This window comes from Anser anser (genome assembly GCF_964211835.1).
Source record: "Anser anser genome assembly, chromosome: 11".
Lineage (NCBI taxonomy): Eukaryota > Metazoa > Chordata > Aves > Anseriformes > Anatidae > Anser > Anser anser.
Genome location: NC_139732.1, coordinates 11,733,593 through 11,751,164, shown reverse-complemented (window position 1 = coordinate 11,751,164; position 17,572 = coordinate 11,733,593). Strand labels below are relative to the sequence as shown.

The 17,572-nt window shown below is 51.3% G+C and overlaps 1 protein-coding gene across 1 annotated transcript in view; it reads right to left on the bottom strand.

Moving 5' to 3' along the window:
* The window catches only part of ATP6V0D1 (ATPase H+ transporting V0 subunit d1), a 36,765-nt gene that overhangs the window by 7,373 nt on the left and 11,820 nt on the right, over positions 1-17,572 (bottom strand). The window contains exons 3-4 of the mRNA XM_083851310.1: positions 5,158-5,336; positions 1,783-1,862 (exon numbers count right to left, since the gene is read on the bottom strand). Of these exons, the coding sequence (XP_083707436.1) occupies positions 1,783-1,862; positions 5,158-5,336 (259 nt within the window). The remainder of the gene's footprint in view (positions 1-1,782; positions 1,863-5,157; positions 5,337-17,572) is intronic.

The window sequence follows — 17,572 nt, the reverse complement described above, 5'->3', positions numbered from 1 at the left end:
CTCTAAGAGCTGACCGCTTTTATTTTCTGCTCCTCATCGTACTCATATTCAAAAACCTTCTCGGTTGCCACTGCTTACTTAAGAGCTTTCAGAAAGAAACATTTGTAATTGCTTTTTTCATATGAATCCTCCTCAAACCTTGTCTGTGTGCTTGTCCAATCCTTCAAAAAGTGCCTCCAGTAGGTCTGGGAGGTAGCACGGGCGCTTCAAGTCTTCCCTCAGCATGCTAACACCTCCTGGCCACAAGCATCTATCCCAGGCACCCATCTGCTGTGCTCTTCAGAGCAGCTCCACAGAGACATCAGACCTGATTTTACTTCTCTAATCTGCCTACAAAGACTATTTGCATTGTGTTATCCATTTTCCAGACCCTGGGGCTGCGTCTGTGAGCACCTGTAAGCTGCAGTCACCTCTTCCACCCCTGCATCCCCGTGATTTATTACTGACAGAGCAAGCAGCCTGCCCCTGCTCTCCCTGGGGGCTGCTCGTTAGTAAGATCCAGTCCCAGCACACGCTGAGAGGTACCAGGCAGCGACACTTCAGTTTAGGGGTAGGAAAAGCAGAATCCAAAGGAGTATCAGCCTCAGAAAGGAGATGGAAAGGACATGGCAGCTGGGACCCAAGGAGAGGGCACCCACCAGCCTGTTTGCTCTGTGCTCGCTCTGCTCCCTGCCTCTCCCCGGCTCAATACGGAGCTCTGCACCCTGCAAGGGTGCAGGTATTTATGCGTACCGGCATACCTTCCCCCATTATAGCAAAAGATCAGTACATGCCAGAGGCCACACGCAGCTGGGCATGACTGCCGAAAGGCAGCAGCTTCTCCCCTCCCTTTGCCTTCTTCCCTTCATGCCTGACCTGTTCTCCACCTCTCCAAACGGGTCAAGGCTTCCTTAGGAAGCAGAGGTCACAGCGACTGCTAGCTGGCCGTGACCAGTCAAAGCAAGGTTGGCAGATACAATCTGCATCCCGCCCTTAATCCAGAGAGTCAAGATGAAGAGATAGCCACAGCCTGCACATAAACACACGCTTTTATACTGCCAGCTAAAACCAGACGGGGCCAGCAGGGGAGCTGACAGCTTCCCGTGCAGGCTCAGGACCAGGAGGTGCCGTAGCCCCTCCATGTCCCTGTGCCAACGCTCTCTCCAGCCTGCCCGACTCCTCCACCCCAGCTGTACTTTTCTTTGTGCTGCTCCACCAAGAGCATCTAATCCCTACCACAGCCACTGAAGGCTTGAGCAGATTGTTGGAGACTCTTCTGAAAGAGCTCGGTACAGACGGCCAGGCCCACAGAAGTGCTTCAGCCAAGTTTAAGATCAAGCCACTTTAGCACTCTGAATGCAGTAACCTCCTGTCTAAACTCACCTGGTTAAGCAGCGGCCTTCTCCTGCCTGCCTGGGACCTGAGGAAGTTTATTCAAAGGCAGGACCTTTGCAAAAATCTCTTGCACAGACTCTTGACACTGACAGCTCCAAAAAAACTCACTCAGCCTAGCTCCGGTGCCCTGACTGCCATGCTGGGTGTTCGGATGCCAGGCCCCTCCAAAGGCATGATCTTTACTTTCCAGAGGATGTACCCGTTCTTGTGCACATTCACTCAATCACCACTCCCGGGAAGAAAACAGAGAGGAAGCAAATTTATTTTTGAATCTATTCTAAGAGGAGAATACCTTCTTCCCTCTATTTGAAGAAAGCCAGCCTCTCGGCTGGACCTCCTGGCTGGGCAGAGCTGTGGTCGCACTAACGAGGGAAGTTAACATCTCTTTCCCTTCCCAGTCTCATTTACCTTATACAGCGTGTTTCGAATGATTTCAATGTTCATTTCATCAAGGTCCTGCTCGGATATGCAGTCTTGGAAGAAAGCAGCTGAAAGAGAGCCACAGACAGAGTTAGCGCTGCCCTAACCAGACCCACGCCCAGCCCTTCCCAGAGCAGTAGGAGAGCCCTCAACAATACCAGGCAGAAGCACACTTTATGCTGAGCTGGTCTGGCACTCACCTTCAGTGCCACCAAATTACTGTGACTTAAAACCTCAGGCTCCACCACGGCTCTCCAGGCTGCAGTCATTTTTGGGGCACTCACCTGGAAGTCTTTCTTCACCTCTGGAAGACTTTCTTGACCCTTCAGTCCTACCGTTTAGTTAACAGCCCATTCCTAGCAGAAATTCTCAGCTCTAGCCCCCAGCATCAGTGCCAGAGCAGCCCACATTAAAAAAAAAAAAAACAAACCCAAAACTGTTCCCAGATGTAGGCTCTCAGAATTGACAAGACGGCTTCCGAATTGCCTGCTGCAGCACAGCAGCAGTGCCTATGCATCTGTGAGGCTGCAAGTCGTGAGGAAGCTCGTGTGCTTCTTCCTCTTCCAGCATCTTACGTGGGTTAAGGAGACATGGGGATACCACAGCCCTTGCAGCCTGGGACACCCCATGTTTGGAGTCAGGAGTGGTTTACCCCTGGCAGGTCTGTCAGTCCCGTTTTCCTTTTATTTCTCTAGCCTGAGGTAAGCAGCAGGAGACAGGATGAACTAGTGTGTTCTGGTGGGAAGCTCGGCCCAGACACTTTGCCAGAGTATCTCTGGGAGGGTGTTTGGGAAGCTGTTGCCACCTAAAGAACACAAATGGGTTTCAGATCTAGCACAGGGTGCTGCAAGCTGCAGATAAAGATGGGTCTTGTACATCTAGCATGACATAAGGCTGTCGTGCCACTCTCTTGTTAGCAAGAGCACAATAAGACCCATTGATGGGACTTGTCTGACTTCTTCAACTCTTCCCTCAGCAACCAATTCTGCTGAATTTGCTGCAGAGAGAAATATGATCTTTCCCAGTTCCGCACTCCGGCTGTGGGTAAGGGACACTGTGCTCACACCAAGAGCTGACCAGTGCTCTGCTGAACCAGGAACGCTGCAGGCTCATGCCTCTGGTGCCCACCACTCTCACTGCACGAGATCTGTGGCAGGGACAGCAGCCACGCTGGGGATCCAGAGAGTCCTGAGCAGGGGCTAACCCCCACAGAAGTTTCTTTGCTACTTACTCTTTGCAACAGCATCAGAGACCAATGCCACGTAGCTAGAGGAACACGGCTCGCTACGGCTGGCAGAAGTGAAAACAGAGTGTGCCAGGACTGGTTTTCACTGCAAGACTCACTGGCTAGCCCAGATAGCTAAGCAGTGGCTACTTCAGAGTAGCAGAGGAATGAGAACACAGCTATTTCAGTTCTTGGCCCTCCAATATCCCAAATTAGGCTAACAGCAAGACTTATTTTGCCCTGCTAACCTATGAAAGCCATTTGGGGTTAGGCATTCCTACCAAGCCACGTAGCTATTCAAGTCCTGTAGGAGATAGAGCTGCTGTTTCTTCGCGTGTGGTCACTGGAAGGAGTGCAAGTTAAACAACTGGAGCCTGCGTGCTTGCTTGTTTAGGCAACACGGCTACTCCCCACGTACTCCTGCTGAAGAAATGCCACACTAGATGGTACACAGCCTCAAGGGCACAGCCAGGGCAAAGGTCTGAAGAACTTGGGCCAGCAGGGCAGAAGCAGGCAGAGCTCACTTATGTACAAGTGCACGAACACGAGAGCAAAGACCCTCAACTGCCAGCCACGTTCCCCAGAACCCCCCGGCAGCGTAACGAGGTGTTTTCACTCCATGCACAGCTTGAAGCTTTAAGGTTTCGGAGAGCTAATAATACCTTTGAAATACTTGGTTCTATCTTATCCCCAAAGTGGGAAGGTTCACGCTTACCCTTGAGGAGGATTTTCTTCCCACACATCATCCCTACCGCGGGCTCAGCTCCGCTGCGTGCAGCGGTTCTCCCGCTGCGGTGTCCCACCTGGTGAGCCCACCACGCTCAGCTACACTCACACCCACACGCAGGGAACGCCAGCTCAGCGCATCGGCCTTGCTGCAGATGCTCCTTCCCTCCTCAGATGCTCGAGGGTAGCCAGACCTCTTTAGACATGTTTTCCCTCCTTTGTTGGGCTCTATCTGGCAAGTCAATTTTCCATGACAACTATCTGATTTGCCCCATTACTACAGAGATCATTTGTAAAAGCACTTTTAGTTCCAAAAACGATGACTGCCATCAAAGACAATATGATGATTTAAGTGTTTTGCACTTTCTAGCAAGCCCAAAAGAATGATTAATCACTGACTCAGGCGTACCTCATTACTTATGCCCACAGATGCTAATTTAGAAAGTCTCCTGTGACTACCTCTCCTACTACTGCGAAGAGACTTCCATATTTTCTCCACAACCACTTCCTACAACTTTTAGCTTTAAAGAACATGTCTGTCTGTCTGACTGGCTGTTCGTAAAACGTTTGTTTTTACAGCGTCATGTGCCTCCCGGTCAAGGCTTGTAGCCCTGGGACAGTGCCTCAGTGCAGGGCCCTGCTATATAAACAGCTTAAAAAGCTTTTGGGTGCTTTTTGTTGTTGCTGTTGTTTGTTTTGGGAGGTTTTGGCATATAAAGAGCTTTCCTCAATACAGAATTAATTTGATCAGTGTCATGGGCAGAACTTTATAGTTATCTACAAAAATTGCCTACAAGACATTGCTCAACGATCCAACTAGAAGTGCTGGAACATAGAACAACATTACAGCAGAGGATCTGCTATGGTAGGGGGGTGGAACTAGGTGATCTTTAAGGTCCCTTCCAGCCCAAGTCATTCTATGATCTGATGGCCTTTGCTAAGGAAGGGCATGTACCACGTGTCCAACGACAATTATTACAAAGATCACTTTCTCTAAGACCTCTCAAGCTTTCTCCTTCCTCCCTGCTTTCAGGGCACGATTCCCAGAAGAGCTGGCAAGTGGGTATGTGTGGCAGATGAGATCTAACCGCACCTGCACTCCTCTGACCGCTCAAGGCTTGGCTCACACAAACCAAATTCCCCAACAGTCTGCTCTACCAGCGCGCTGCTTTGGACATTTGTTGAAGCACACAGGGCTCAGTGGCCCTCCAGATGGAGAAATTGGCATAGGGCAGGCATAAACATGAACTTAAGCCCAGCCACCACAGGCAGTACAGCCACAGCTGCACAGTACCCACTGCTTTGTCTTCCTGGAGCACGACTTGGACCTAGTTGGACCTTGATAGACTGGAAGGGGAAAGGGACATCTGCTTCACGCACAGCTGAGGGGTACTTTGAAAGGCTCCACTCACCCAGGGGAGTGTCCACCAGGATGGCATTGTAGAGCTCCGCGGGCGTCTGAGCAATGTTCACGGCTTCCATCTGCTCAAAACTTCCCAGAGGATGGCACTTGGGCACCAGCTCGGAGATGGAACGCTGGTGCAGAGTCCCAGTGATGAGCAGAATGACGTTGTCAATCATGTAGCTGTACCTGCAGGAACCCAAGACAAAGCCTGTCACAGATGGGCTAATGCAAAAACCAGCACCTGGTGCCAGACGTGAACATCTGCAGACCCCGTGAACATCTCCAGAAAGATGCACCCTTCCCACAAAGAGCTAGCAAGCTGCTTCCTTAACATCTCCTTATCTTCCCTGCCTCGATATAGAGAGTCAAGTGTAATCCCAAGTTCAGGTTCGTGCTACAGCTCAACTGCATCCCTTTGGCATCTCCTACTGACCAGTGAAGAACAGTAGATGGGAAGGGAAGTTTTGTGGAGGTTTTTGGCCAACCCTCCTGCTCCGAGCATAGCCAGCTCAGGCTGCTCAGGGCTTTGTCCAGCTGAACTTTGAGTCATTTCCGAGGATGTGTAGCTCACAACCTCCCTGGGGTTCTGCTCCAGTGTTTCTGACCACCCTCGCAACACAAAGGCTTTTCCTAACAGCTCCTAAAGGAGCCTGGCTGTGTAGCTGGGAACAGCCGTCCTTCCAGCCTTCCCACTGCTCTCCTTGCGTTGCCTGCTCCGTGCCAAAGCGTTCAGCACCGCAGCGAAGGGGAATCCACAGATAACCTGACTCGAGCTCAGCTTCAGTGCCAGCAGCACCACTGCACCTTGCCAAGATATGGAGAAAAGGTCACACTTCTGCAGTCCCTCCTAAAAACAATGGGGCCGGCAGCTTTGGCACAACCTTTATTCATCCCCTCGTGGAACCACACAAAGCATTTTCACCCCTCTACCATAAACAGACGCACACTCTCACATTAGCCCCTGCTATGAAGTCCCTAACCATGTTCTCTGCTTAAATTAGATAGGATTAGGGATCAGGCTGCCTTGGGAGGGGCGTGAAGTGCAAAGCAGGCACCAAAGCAAGTTTCATCTGGGGAGCAAAGATGAGAGCATGAGACCGAGAAACATCCCTCAGTGCTTTGAGCAGCTGGTGAAAGGAGGCACAGATGGCCTGAAGGCTGGGAATGTGAGAGCTGGTGGCCTCATCCTAGCAGAGGGTCTAAACAAAGGGATAAAGGTGCCGTGCAAACACAAGGAAAAGCATGAGCAGGAGTGGTGCTCTAGGCACCTTCACCACAAGCTGAGCCATAAGTAAACCATGCTGCGAGAGCTGGGAACCTGAGAAACATCAAGCTAGAAGAGCTTCTGAGGTCAGAGGAAGGGCAGCATCTTTCAGATGCTGAAAGAGTAGGGTGTATTGGGATTTTGTGCCTCCTGGCTCTGACTGCTAGAGCTCTAACTCTATAAAGTTAGCAGGAAGATGGTGAAAAAGACCAGAAGGCAACCACGGCAGGAGCTGCTCCAAAACAGACAGGATTGGACCTCGATCTGTACGGCAGGAGGGGCTGTGCGAGTCTGGAGCGGTAGCAGCAAGCCCTGCTCGGTTCAGGCTCCCCACATGTACCCAGGTCCTGAAGCAAGGGAGCAGGAGCTGAAGCTTTAAGGGCAGCGGGCAGAGCGGGGCAGGACAGCGAGGCTCTGAGCACACACTGGTGGGACAGGTACGGGGATGCTGCTCTGCGTGTCCAAGCTAACCGTGCGGCTGCTTCCCTTTGAACCCCAGGAAAGGCAGGTGAGCAGAGCCAGTTAAAGGCAGATTTCCGTCGTTTTTATTAGGCAGGCTCAAATATACTCAAGCAGCACATCCACGAGCAAATCCACCCCTTAGTTCCTCAAACAGGTGCTGCAGGGCTGGGCAGCGCCCCGCCGGCCCCATTACTTCTGCAGAGCGCCCTTCTGCGCCCCAGGCAGCCTCGCAGGGACGGCACGGCCAGCAGCACAGCTCGCGGGGCACTGGGAAACCTCCCGTTGCCTGAAACCTGCAGGGTCATTATCCTCCCTTCTGTTTGTGCAGCCCAATCTCCCCGGCAGCGAGAGGGGCCTGTTTGTAAGAGCCCAGGGCAAGTCCCTCGCGGCGAGCGGCTGCTCCGGGTAAATACAGACATCTGCAGCTCCGTGAGGTGTGCCAGAGTAAAGGCAGAGCAGAAGGGTCATTTACCAGCTCTGCCACCTGCCCTCAGGCACACGCAGGCCTGCTCAGTGCCACACAGGGCTCTCACCAAAGCAAGGTGACAACATAGGGCCGGACCACAACCATTTCTTCAGCTTCCACATTGGAGGAAGAGGCTAGGAAATAAATCATTTCATGGTAGGCTAGCACAGCTCTTTCCTAGGCTCAGGAAGGAATCCTGCTCTCCACAAGCTGTTTGTGACTTGCAAGGAGCCTGGCCAGAGCTGGAGAGGAACCGAGACAAAACGCCTGGAGCCCTTTCTACCTGTAGGACTTCAGAGCACCTTAGCCCTGGTGTGCTGGATCAATGTTCACAGTCAGAAGAAGATTCGTCTTTGCAGGAGTTACCCTGTGCAAAACAGCAGGAAATTTCACTTTTAAATTTCCTCTGTGACAGTGTTGCAAGCCTGTGCAGTAACTAGAGCTGCAGCAGGACAAAGGTCTTGTAGGGCCTGCCAAGGCCAGGCAGACACCAGCACACCCCAGTAACCCTTCCTGATAGTTAGCTAAGGATGAATCCCATTTCCTTCAGGCAAGCCCAGGCTCATACTCAGCCCCTGCTTCAACCCAGTAAAAATCGTTATGGCTTAGTCAGCTGTGGCTGTGAGGCACGTCTCCCAGTGCCAGGGCAGCTGGAAAAGCCTCTCCTCATCTGTGCACGGGGCAACACTTGGCTTTCCTGTGCCAGGTCCCAACAAGAATGCATCTGCTTCCAGTAGCACAGCTGTACTAAAACCAGAGTAGAGGTCCTGGCTACTTCGGCATTTCCACCCAAGCCCCAAGGATTAGGTTTATTGGTGGCAGCAGCTCTCCCCTAGCTACTTTTTGAATAGAGTGGCCTTTGTCATTGTCTTCCTCATCGCCTATCAGGTTCTTATCAGCTTCCAACGTTTCATGGTTAATGCATGCCCGGGCTCCTTAGGAAGACACGAGCCTGCTCCGTATTTGAGCTCCAAAAGCATTTTAACCTTCACTCTCCGTGCAGCCGGTAAGGGGACCGGGCTCTAGGGCACGTGTCAGGAAACAGGAGCAGCCGGCTGCTCGCAGCACCACGAAGCCCTGCTGCAGCCTGCAAGGCGAGAACGTGCTTTATGCTCTGGCTCTGAGCTGCTACCTGCCCACACAGGGCCTGAAAGGGCTGGCTGGGTGATCAGCCAGCATTTCACGTGTACGCTTACATCCTGCCTTGCTTTCGCTCACTCGATTGAGGTGTGGCGTATTCCAGAAATTCACATTCACAGAACTACGGTTTTAGCCGATTCCTAGAAGCATCAATACTGGTTCACACTAGAGCAGACTTTCTTACATGGGGACAGGAAGGAGTTATCGAGCACAGAAATATCACTCGCAGCAGGAGAGATGCTGGCTGACAGCTTCCTGAGGTCCGACACGACCGGAGCAGTACCTGCGCTCCTCCGGCAGCACCCAGCTCAGCACCGTACGACCGGGCAACGCTCAGCACACAAAACAAGAGCTAGGACAATGCCTAAACAAGCCAAAAGGTGCGTGGGGGGCGGTGTGAGAGCCTGCCTTCCAGCAGCAGGTCAGAGAGACCGTCCTCAGTCCTGGCTTTGGGAGGTGCAGTCGCAGATGGGCGCAGCAGAGACGACCCCAGGAAAACGGAGCAGAAGCAGGCACGGGAAGCTAACTTCTGGGACAGGCATCCGTGGGCGATCCGTGGATGATCTGTGGATGCCTGTCCAGCAGATCGCGGAGAGGAAAGCACCCACGCAATGGCTGCATACAGGTAATTTGGTGATGTATGTTTACCTCCAGTGGGATTTATTAAGTACAGCCCCAGACAAACAAGACATGCAGGAAAGACTGCAGGGGCCTGCTGAATATTGAGAAAGGCTTTTCACCAGGGGAGCACATAAAACGCACGAACGCTCATCACGTGGGGCGTTTACAACGCAGCCTGCAGGCACCAGGGCAGAGCCCTGCGAGGCAGCGACCCCAAGACAGTAACGGCTTCTCCCTCCCCCACTTCCTAATCTAATCATAAAGAGTCATTGTCCCGCAGCAGATAGGTTGGTTTTTTATTGCTTTCTGCTCCAGGATACTAAAGAAACCGTAAACAATGCCGCAAGTGGTCACAAAGCATGACTAATGACAGAACATTGCATGACCTGCGTTTCTCAGGGATCCTCCGAAAGCCCTGCCAGACTGCAGTGTAACAGCTGCTCTGCGCAGGGTCAGGAGGACAGCCCCGGTGGCAGCGGTGAAACGCAGCAATCGGGGGGCTGATGTGGGAGCAGAGCCCCTGGTAGGGGAGAGGGGCTTGGGGGCCTTGCGTGCCCTGCTGCCAGAGCCACGGCTTGAAGGGAAAGGCCGGGGGTGGTATCCACCCCGAGCCTCCCTTCTCCCCCTGTGCAGGAAAAAGCTCGCCTCCCCCCGCGGGCTCCGATCCAGGCTTGCAGACTGGAGTGACCTGAGTCATGCCAAGCTATTCTGAGCGCTCGTGGCCAACCAAACGGCGCTGCGTAAGCACAGCCAGCGCAGCAGCGAGCAGCCTGACTGTGCAGCTTGGTACACGGCCGCATCCCAAAGCGTGCGGGATGGGTTAAGGTATTGCTCAGGCAACTTCAATGCTTTCCAAAACCAGCATCAGACTTCAGTGCTGACCGATGCAAGGCAAAAGTCTCTGGGAGACTGCCCTGGGCAGTTACTCAGATCACTGTAGAAACATGTGTTTATTTTGGGATAAAAGGGAAAACTCCAGCGGGATCAGAGCAGTGCTCTAAATTGTGTGAATTCTAGAGACAGCTTTAAATTACTATGCAGGCGCTCTTACATCTAGTGCTTCCCTCTTGCAGCTCATTCAGTTCAGGGCTGGGGAAAAGCAGCTGCAGGAAATATTTTGGGATCAGCTGTAGCACTGCTTCCCTGCGTTTGTGCACAAGTACCCAGGATCATCCCTATATCCCACGGGGTTCAAGACCCGAGCAAAAGTGCTGGTACACGGAGCCATTTCTTACATCTCTTGGGCTCCGAATGCAAGCAGCCGATGGGGAAAGCAAGGCACAGGCCTCAAAGCACAAAGGAGCAGTAGCTGACCCTAAGAACAGTGCCAACACCTGAGAGGTTTGCATCTGGAGCATGACTTTACCATCATCAGTGCACAACTGTACAGCTGCCCTGAAGGGGAAAGGAAAGGGACCTCAGGAGGATCCCGAGGTTCGAGGCTTGTTCCAGTAATAGACAGCAATGAACTGAATTAAATCCTAAAGTCAAATTTTCAGCTCAGACAAGAACAAGTCAGACCAGCAGCCTCTGCCCAGGACGTTTTACCCACTGTCTGCAGCCGAAATTCAGGCAGTCCAGGGAATGCAGATGCAGCGCGATCATCTCCACCGAGGTGTGCTGACCTCTTTCTCTCTTTCTACACTCTCTTTCCTAGCATCACACCAACAAAAACCACACGCAAGCGGTAGTTTTGTGAACCTGCTAAAGAAAAAGCTGAGAATTTTATGGTTGCCACCACAAACCAAGGGCACTCAGCCAATAAGTGGGTGCTCTACTAAACTTAGATCAACGAGACCATTTCACAGCAGAGAGCTATAACTTCACAGTACTACAGAGGCTATGGCAGCCTTTCAAATCCAAGTATCCAGGAATGTTCTCAGCATTAATCTATATTTAGCTGCATCTCCACATGATTTTTACCATCTTCTAGTGAGTCTAGATCTCTTGGGATACTGACCTCAGTTTTCCAGTGGTATCATCCGGCAACTTGTAAGCACTCATTCAGAGTTAGCCACAAAGGCTAATTAGAAAAAAAAAAAAATCAAAGAAGTACTTTAATTTTGAAGTTTTATGAATATGATGATGTGTTCTAGATGCATACAAACCCCTTGAAACAGCACTATTGTTTTGAACACCTCGCAGCCTCGTGCAAGAGTCTCTGGTTGCTTAAATTCGATGCCTTAAAGCTTGACCTCGCAGCTTGAGTAACACTAGGCTGGTACGCACGGCTGAGCCCTAGCACTCCGTGCTGTGCTGAGGCAGACTTGAGCACTAATTACGTTTTAAATATTGACCAGAAACATCTCATCATGCTGCCTGCACATAAACCAGTTGCAAAAGCCAAGCTTGCATACACTATTTTGCCACCTTCCTCACATCGCACGGCTTCGCAATGTTTACACAGTTCTACGTGAGCATCTGCTGGGCTTCTAACTGAGGAGGGCCTGAAGAGGGACCCAAGGCACGCCAGCCTTCAGAAGCAACATCTCTTGGCCTCCAGGCTCTTTTGGGGCTGAAACTGCCTGTCTAGAGCACTGAGTGAGGCAAATCTTTCGGAAAGTAGAAGGAAAATGAAAGCTGCTGAGGTCCAACACCAAAAGACCTTTAAAAGAGTTTCCACGAAGGAGTGAAGCACGTTACACGGGGGCAGTAGTGCTCAGTGAACGTTCATCCAGCTGAAGGCGTGCACGCAAGGTGCCTTCTGGAAAAGCTGCAACCATGCATAAATCCATCAGAGGAGCACAGGTAGCCTCACACCATACTCCTTCCCCCTCATTTTAATGCCTCCAAGAGACGCCGAAGGAACAGGAGGCAAGGGCAAGAACCCTTCCTGCAGGCTGCAGAATAAGCAGAGGGAATCAGCTTTAAGCAGAGCCAGAGAAGGCAGTTAAATCCACACACTGCCTCTGGATGAAACAGCATCAGCGTGGATGTGGGTGTAGTGCAAGGTGATGTGTTCTCACCTAATCACCTACAGCTTGCCTGCTAGGGCCCCTTCTCAGGGCTGCAAAGCTTCGTTGGGAAGATTTGTGTTTGTTAATGAAACGTGGGCTTACATCTGGAGCTCATCACTACCATTTTGCTGCATCTTTATTACCACCAACAATAATCACAGAATATCCAAATTGGAAGGGACCCGCAGGGATCATCGAGTCCAACTCCTGGACTCGCTTTAATAATGCTTTGCTGGCTTTTCTGATGATTGCTGCAGCTCGGTGTGCTTGCCAGGCACCATGCTAACACCTTCCAAGTGAAGAACAGCGCTGGTCAGTAGAAGTAGGGTTATGGTGTCCCAGATTAAATGAACTGGCGAAATGAAATGTGCTCCAGGTGCTACAGGCTTGGGAATAAAGCACAACACACAGTGAAATCCACCTTTCAAAGAACACGCTGCCCTTTCCAAAGCGGACACCCACGGCTACACAGTTTTCAAAGACGACTCCTGCAGCCACCAGTCAGGCGCACAACCCAGTTAGCTTCACGGACACTCGTTCTGGGAAACTGGTGTGAGTGCTGTCCCTCGGGTAAGCAGGAGAGCAGATGCAGTTCTGATGCTACCATCCGGAGGACACAAGCCTGTGATCATTTCCAGACCATTAGTTTTGTGCCCTCTTATTTTGAATGTTGCATAACCCCTCCAAGAACTTGGCTTATCAGTTCAACTTTGCACTCCCTGCAAACAGGGAAGCTGTTTGTCAGGAACCTGTGCTGCTCTGCCAAAACCGTCTCTGCCAGAAAAGGCTCATAAACCTTTTATTGCAGGATCCCCAGCTGCTATGGTAATTTTTCCTTCCCAAACCCACCGCCACCAAGGTCTCAACAACTAGTTGAAAACAGCATAGTACAGTTTTCACCACAACAGCATCGGAAAAGATCCTTCAGGTTGTTGCATTTGCCCAAATGAACTGCCAGTGCCTGTAATGTAAAGCATTAGGAATTATTTTTGTAAGAAAGGGCTTCAAAAGGAGGTAGTCATATTTTGTAACCTCACGCAACGATGCCAGGATGCATCAGTACATTTAGAATAAAGACAAGCAGCTTCCTACTCCAGAGGAGAGGATTATTGCTCTTCAGCTCAAGTAGCAGTTGAAACAGTTTGGCTTTAGAAAACCACTGCCGTAAGATTAAGTTTCAACTCAAAGTCATGCAGCAGAAACTAGATCTATCCAGTGCTGGGGAGAGGCAGAGCAGGAACGGGTCACGAAGAAGGTAGTAGAGGGAAGTGTCAGCTAAGAAAAGGCATGTGCAAGGGGAAAAAGTACATGCAGCCTAGTCAAAAACAGGTCTTGTGACCACAAAAACACACCAGAAGCCAAGTTCCCAGGTACATCACTGGGGCAACAAGGACTCTGTTCTTGAGGTCTAGCAGACTGGTGAGGCAAAGACAAATGAGGTCCTAGCCCGTCCTCTGCTGACAGGCTCGATCGCAGACTTGGACAACGTGTTCACACCCGACTTCACCTCAAGCCTTGCTCCTGCAGCGGCCTCTGAGTCTGGTTTCAGCAGCCACCAGCAGCTCCCCCAGCCTGACCACGGGATTGAGCCCTCCTCTGCCCATCAGCTTGCTGCAGGGGCTCAAGCCTCCGAACGGCTGCCAGAGCCCCCAGCCACGCTGCTGAGGAACTGGGCTTTCACTAGCAGGGAAAACCCTGTGCTGGAGCAAGGGCAAAAAAGCTTTCCCTCCCTCCACTGGAAAAATACCAAAGCTGACAATCTGATCGGGCTACAGCTGACTAGAGTCAGGAGAAATGGCACAGAGCAGAGATAAAAGGATCCTATCTGAACTGTAGGCAGGAGCACTGGAAGGGAAGACAGACAGGACATGGCATTGTGTCAGGCTAACACAAAGAACAAAGCCTTTACAGAGAGGCAGGGCAGAACATCACTGAGAAGAACCTAAAACCCACTTCCATCCCGCAAGTCAATATGTGCTTGCTGAATTCAGGAAGTGGGTTTTGCTGTTTCAAGTACACTTAATACCTGTTTGTTGCTGCCCTACAGAACGTCGCCACATTCCCTCAGCCAAACAGTCAATTATTTGTGTTGGAGCAGAGAAGCTAACAACCAGCTTGTGCCCATCACTCAGACCTACTACGGTCGACTGAAAAACACAGGGAAGCACCAGCAGTCATCCAGCGAGGAGCTGCGCAGTGAGGCACAGAGCTAGCAGGTGTTTTGTAGGGGCTGTGGAAGGCTCAATAAGTTGAGCTCTCAGCAAGTTGAGTTCCTCCTTGCAGCGATACGCAGTGGCACAGGAAGCCAACTACAGCTAGAACCTGAAAAAACAAGAGGGAAGTCAGCCAACTTCCTCAATATTTTGGTACTGACAATGCAGTGCTGCCACGGAGAGGATCGGAGCCAGGAAAGTCACTGGGGAAAGGAGCACCACCGGACAGAAATCAGTGACAGCAAGTAGCTTTGGGACAAAGACCTTGCTTTGGGGCTGCTGCGTAGCCGAGTTCTTACCGCAGCTCAGTCCGTGTGCTTTTAGACGCCCTCCTCTCCCCCAGGCTCTGCAGGGGAGCTGGCTCCTGCCCACCTCGGTGGGTGCCCACCCTTACCTACGTGCTGCAGGCACCTGGGTGCAGGCAGCCGCGGGGCTGGGGTGCCACCTTCTGGCAAGCTGCGGGCAGCGCTGCCTCCTCCAGGAGCTGGGCAAGGGCAGCACACGGGGAACACGAGTCCTCTGGGAGCTCTGGAGTCCTCCACGCCATCCCAGCTCAAAGCCGGAGGTGTGCCAGCCGGTCACAGCAGCGCTGGGTATCGCAGATCCTGCTTCCCCCGTCCCCATCGCCTGGCTCACGGACTGCTCAAGGAGGCAAGAGAAACCACGCGGCGTAATCCCACACAGGGATGAACAGCGTGGCTTTGGTCAGCTCTGGAGCAGCCGAAGGTGGAAAGGTCCCACGATCAGCTCCCCAGATCTCACCTCTCCTATGAAGAAAGGTTGAGGGAGCCGGGGATGTTCAGCCTGGAGAAGAGGAGGCTCAGGGGAGACCTCAGTGAGACCGTTCAGTACTTAAAGGGAACTTCTAACAAGGATGGAGAAGGACTCTTTACTCGGGTAGATAATGGTACGACAAGGGGGAATGGGCTTAAACTAAAAAAGGGGAGATTTAGACTAGACATTAGGAGAAAATTCTTCGCTGTAAGAGTGGTGAGGCACTGGCACAGGCTGCCCAGAGAAGCTGTGGATGCCCCATCCCTGGAGGTGTTCAAGGCCAGGCTGGATGGGGCCTTGGCCAACCTGATCTAGTGGGTGGCATCCCAGCCCATGGCAGGGGGATGGAGTTAGATGGTCTTTGAGGTCCCTTCCAACCCGAGCCGTTCTATGATTCTGTGATCTCCTCAGCAATGTGACCCAGGTTAAGGTCTGAGCACCCTCCTAAAACAGGTAACTCTGGAGAGCACGATAGCAGTGCGTGGATCAACTCAGAAGCATCCCAGACTTCAGCTGGATGTTCACGAACCAGAAAGCCTGACTCTCTTTTTAAATGCTTGATCCACCTCGGGGCACCAGCCACCTACAGCCGGGCTGCTCTCCGTGAGGTGGTACCTGTCTCGTGTGACATCCTCCAATGTTCTCACAAAGGCCAAAAACGTTAAGTACATAAAAAGCATCCTAGAGCAGCGAGCTTTGGAACTGTACTGGACACACCACAAAACATTTCCTTCCATTTTAAGCTTGACATATAGCTCCTGCAATTCCACTCCAGCTATCTGGGACGCGCATGGGAAGCTTCGCATGGTACAATACTTTGAAACTACTGCCCCCTGCCTCAAACCAAGATCTACTACAACCCATGGGGCAGTTTCAGGGAACAGACCACAGCCTGAAAGGTACCCCAAGAAGTCACTGCTAGCCTACACCCTTTTCCATCATCCCACTCCCTAAATATATTAGGATTATGAAGGGAAGGGCAAAACCAGTACCCTATCCAAACTCCTTGTGCTTCCCTATCCTCATTCTTCTGTTTTAACTTGTCTGTAGTGCTATCAGAGCTTCTAACAGGCTGACAGCAACTCCCACCTCGGGCCAGCTGAAGCTGCGAACACATTCTCTGTTTCAGCAATATGCCACCGGTGTGATGAGGGCAGACCCCGAGGAGACCGCTCCACCAGCAGCACACCAGAACTATGATGAAATGCCACTGAACACTCAGACTCCTCGCAGAAAAGGCTCCGCAAGAGGGTGGAGACTCTTCCTGCAGGAAGAGTTTTTATTCTGCTTCATCTTCTGCCTTCCTCCAGGCTACGAAGACAGCCGCATTAAAACAAATCTTCAGCAAAAAGAAGAGATGAGAGCAAAGACAATTCGAGGAAGAAACGTCCTGTGCCAAATGGGAGTGATACATTCAAGAAGAGATTACGCAGTAGGCGAGATGTACAGATATCTGCACGGGGTTGTTTTGTTCTACACAGCTCTCCGAAATCAGAGACAGAGGCTGAACAAGATCAGAGTTAAACCGAGCTGAGAGCGAACACCAGCTTTAAAGTCAAATCATTCAAACAGCTGATAAGATCCAGCCTGTCACATTACACGAGAAATTTCAGGTCTTCTGCACAACTCCAGCTCAATGTAAACAAGGATAAGAGTCAACAGGGCTGATGTAACAGGGAACGGGATTTCCACAGCCACCTGCAGCCCTCCAAAGTCACGCAGTGTGTTACCAGGCAGGCACGGCCTGACACCTCACAGTTCATCTTTTTCAAACATCAGTTTTCAAAGTGGAACCAACAGGGAACAAAGTTTCTAAGTCCGCAAAATACTCATGTGTCCTGCCTGGGCTGTTGTCTTTAAAACAATACAAGAGGAGCTAAAAAACAGACTAACAGTGATTACGAGGATACTTCCACAGAGACTAAACATTGCTGCCCTTCAGTTTTAGGGAAAAGGAAAAGCATCAGTGGAGGACAGCCTACCCAGTATGGCCAGGCTCTAACCGTCCTGATGTTTTTACAACAAATTCAAGTTTGGCCAAATGGCATTTTGAAACTTCTATTATCTGAAGCTTCAGAAAATAGAAGAGATTGCTCCATACAACTCAGATGATGACCTAGAAACTGCTCCAACCACTGGGAGTGCTGCTGCAGGATGAGGGCCTTGCCATGCCTTGCTGATGTCATGCTTCGTATCTGGAGCCAGATAAGGAAATTCCATGAGCTTTAGTGACAGGCATGTAAGAAAAAGCTACCTCTTAGAAAATAGGAAAGGCTTAAAAAAAGACAGGTGGCTTTAGCACAGTGACCCAGAAAATTACAGATATGAGGCACTGGGTTAGACAAATGAGATAGTGGGACTGTTTAGACATGGAATGATTACAACAGGAAGGACCTGCAAGAACGCTGTGCTATTTCGAGCCTTTTACATCAGCTGAACCAGCTGTGGAACTGCACACAGGAGCCGAGTGTCTGTTCACACACTGACACAGGCGTGCTGAGCCTGCCCCAGCCCTGTCCTCTCCT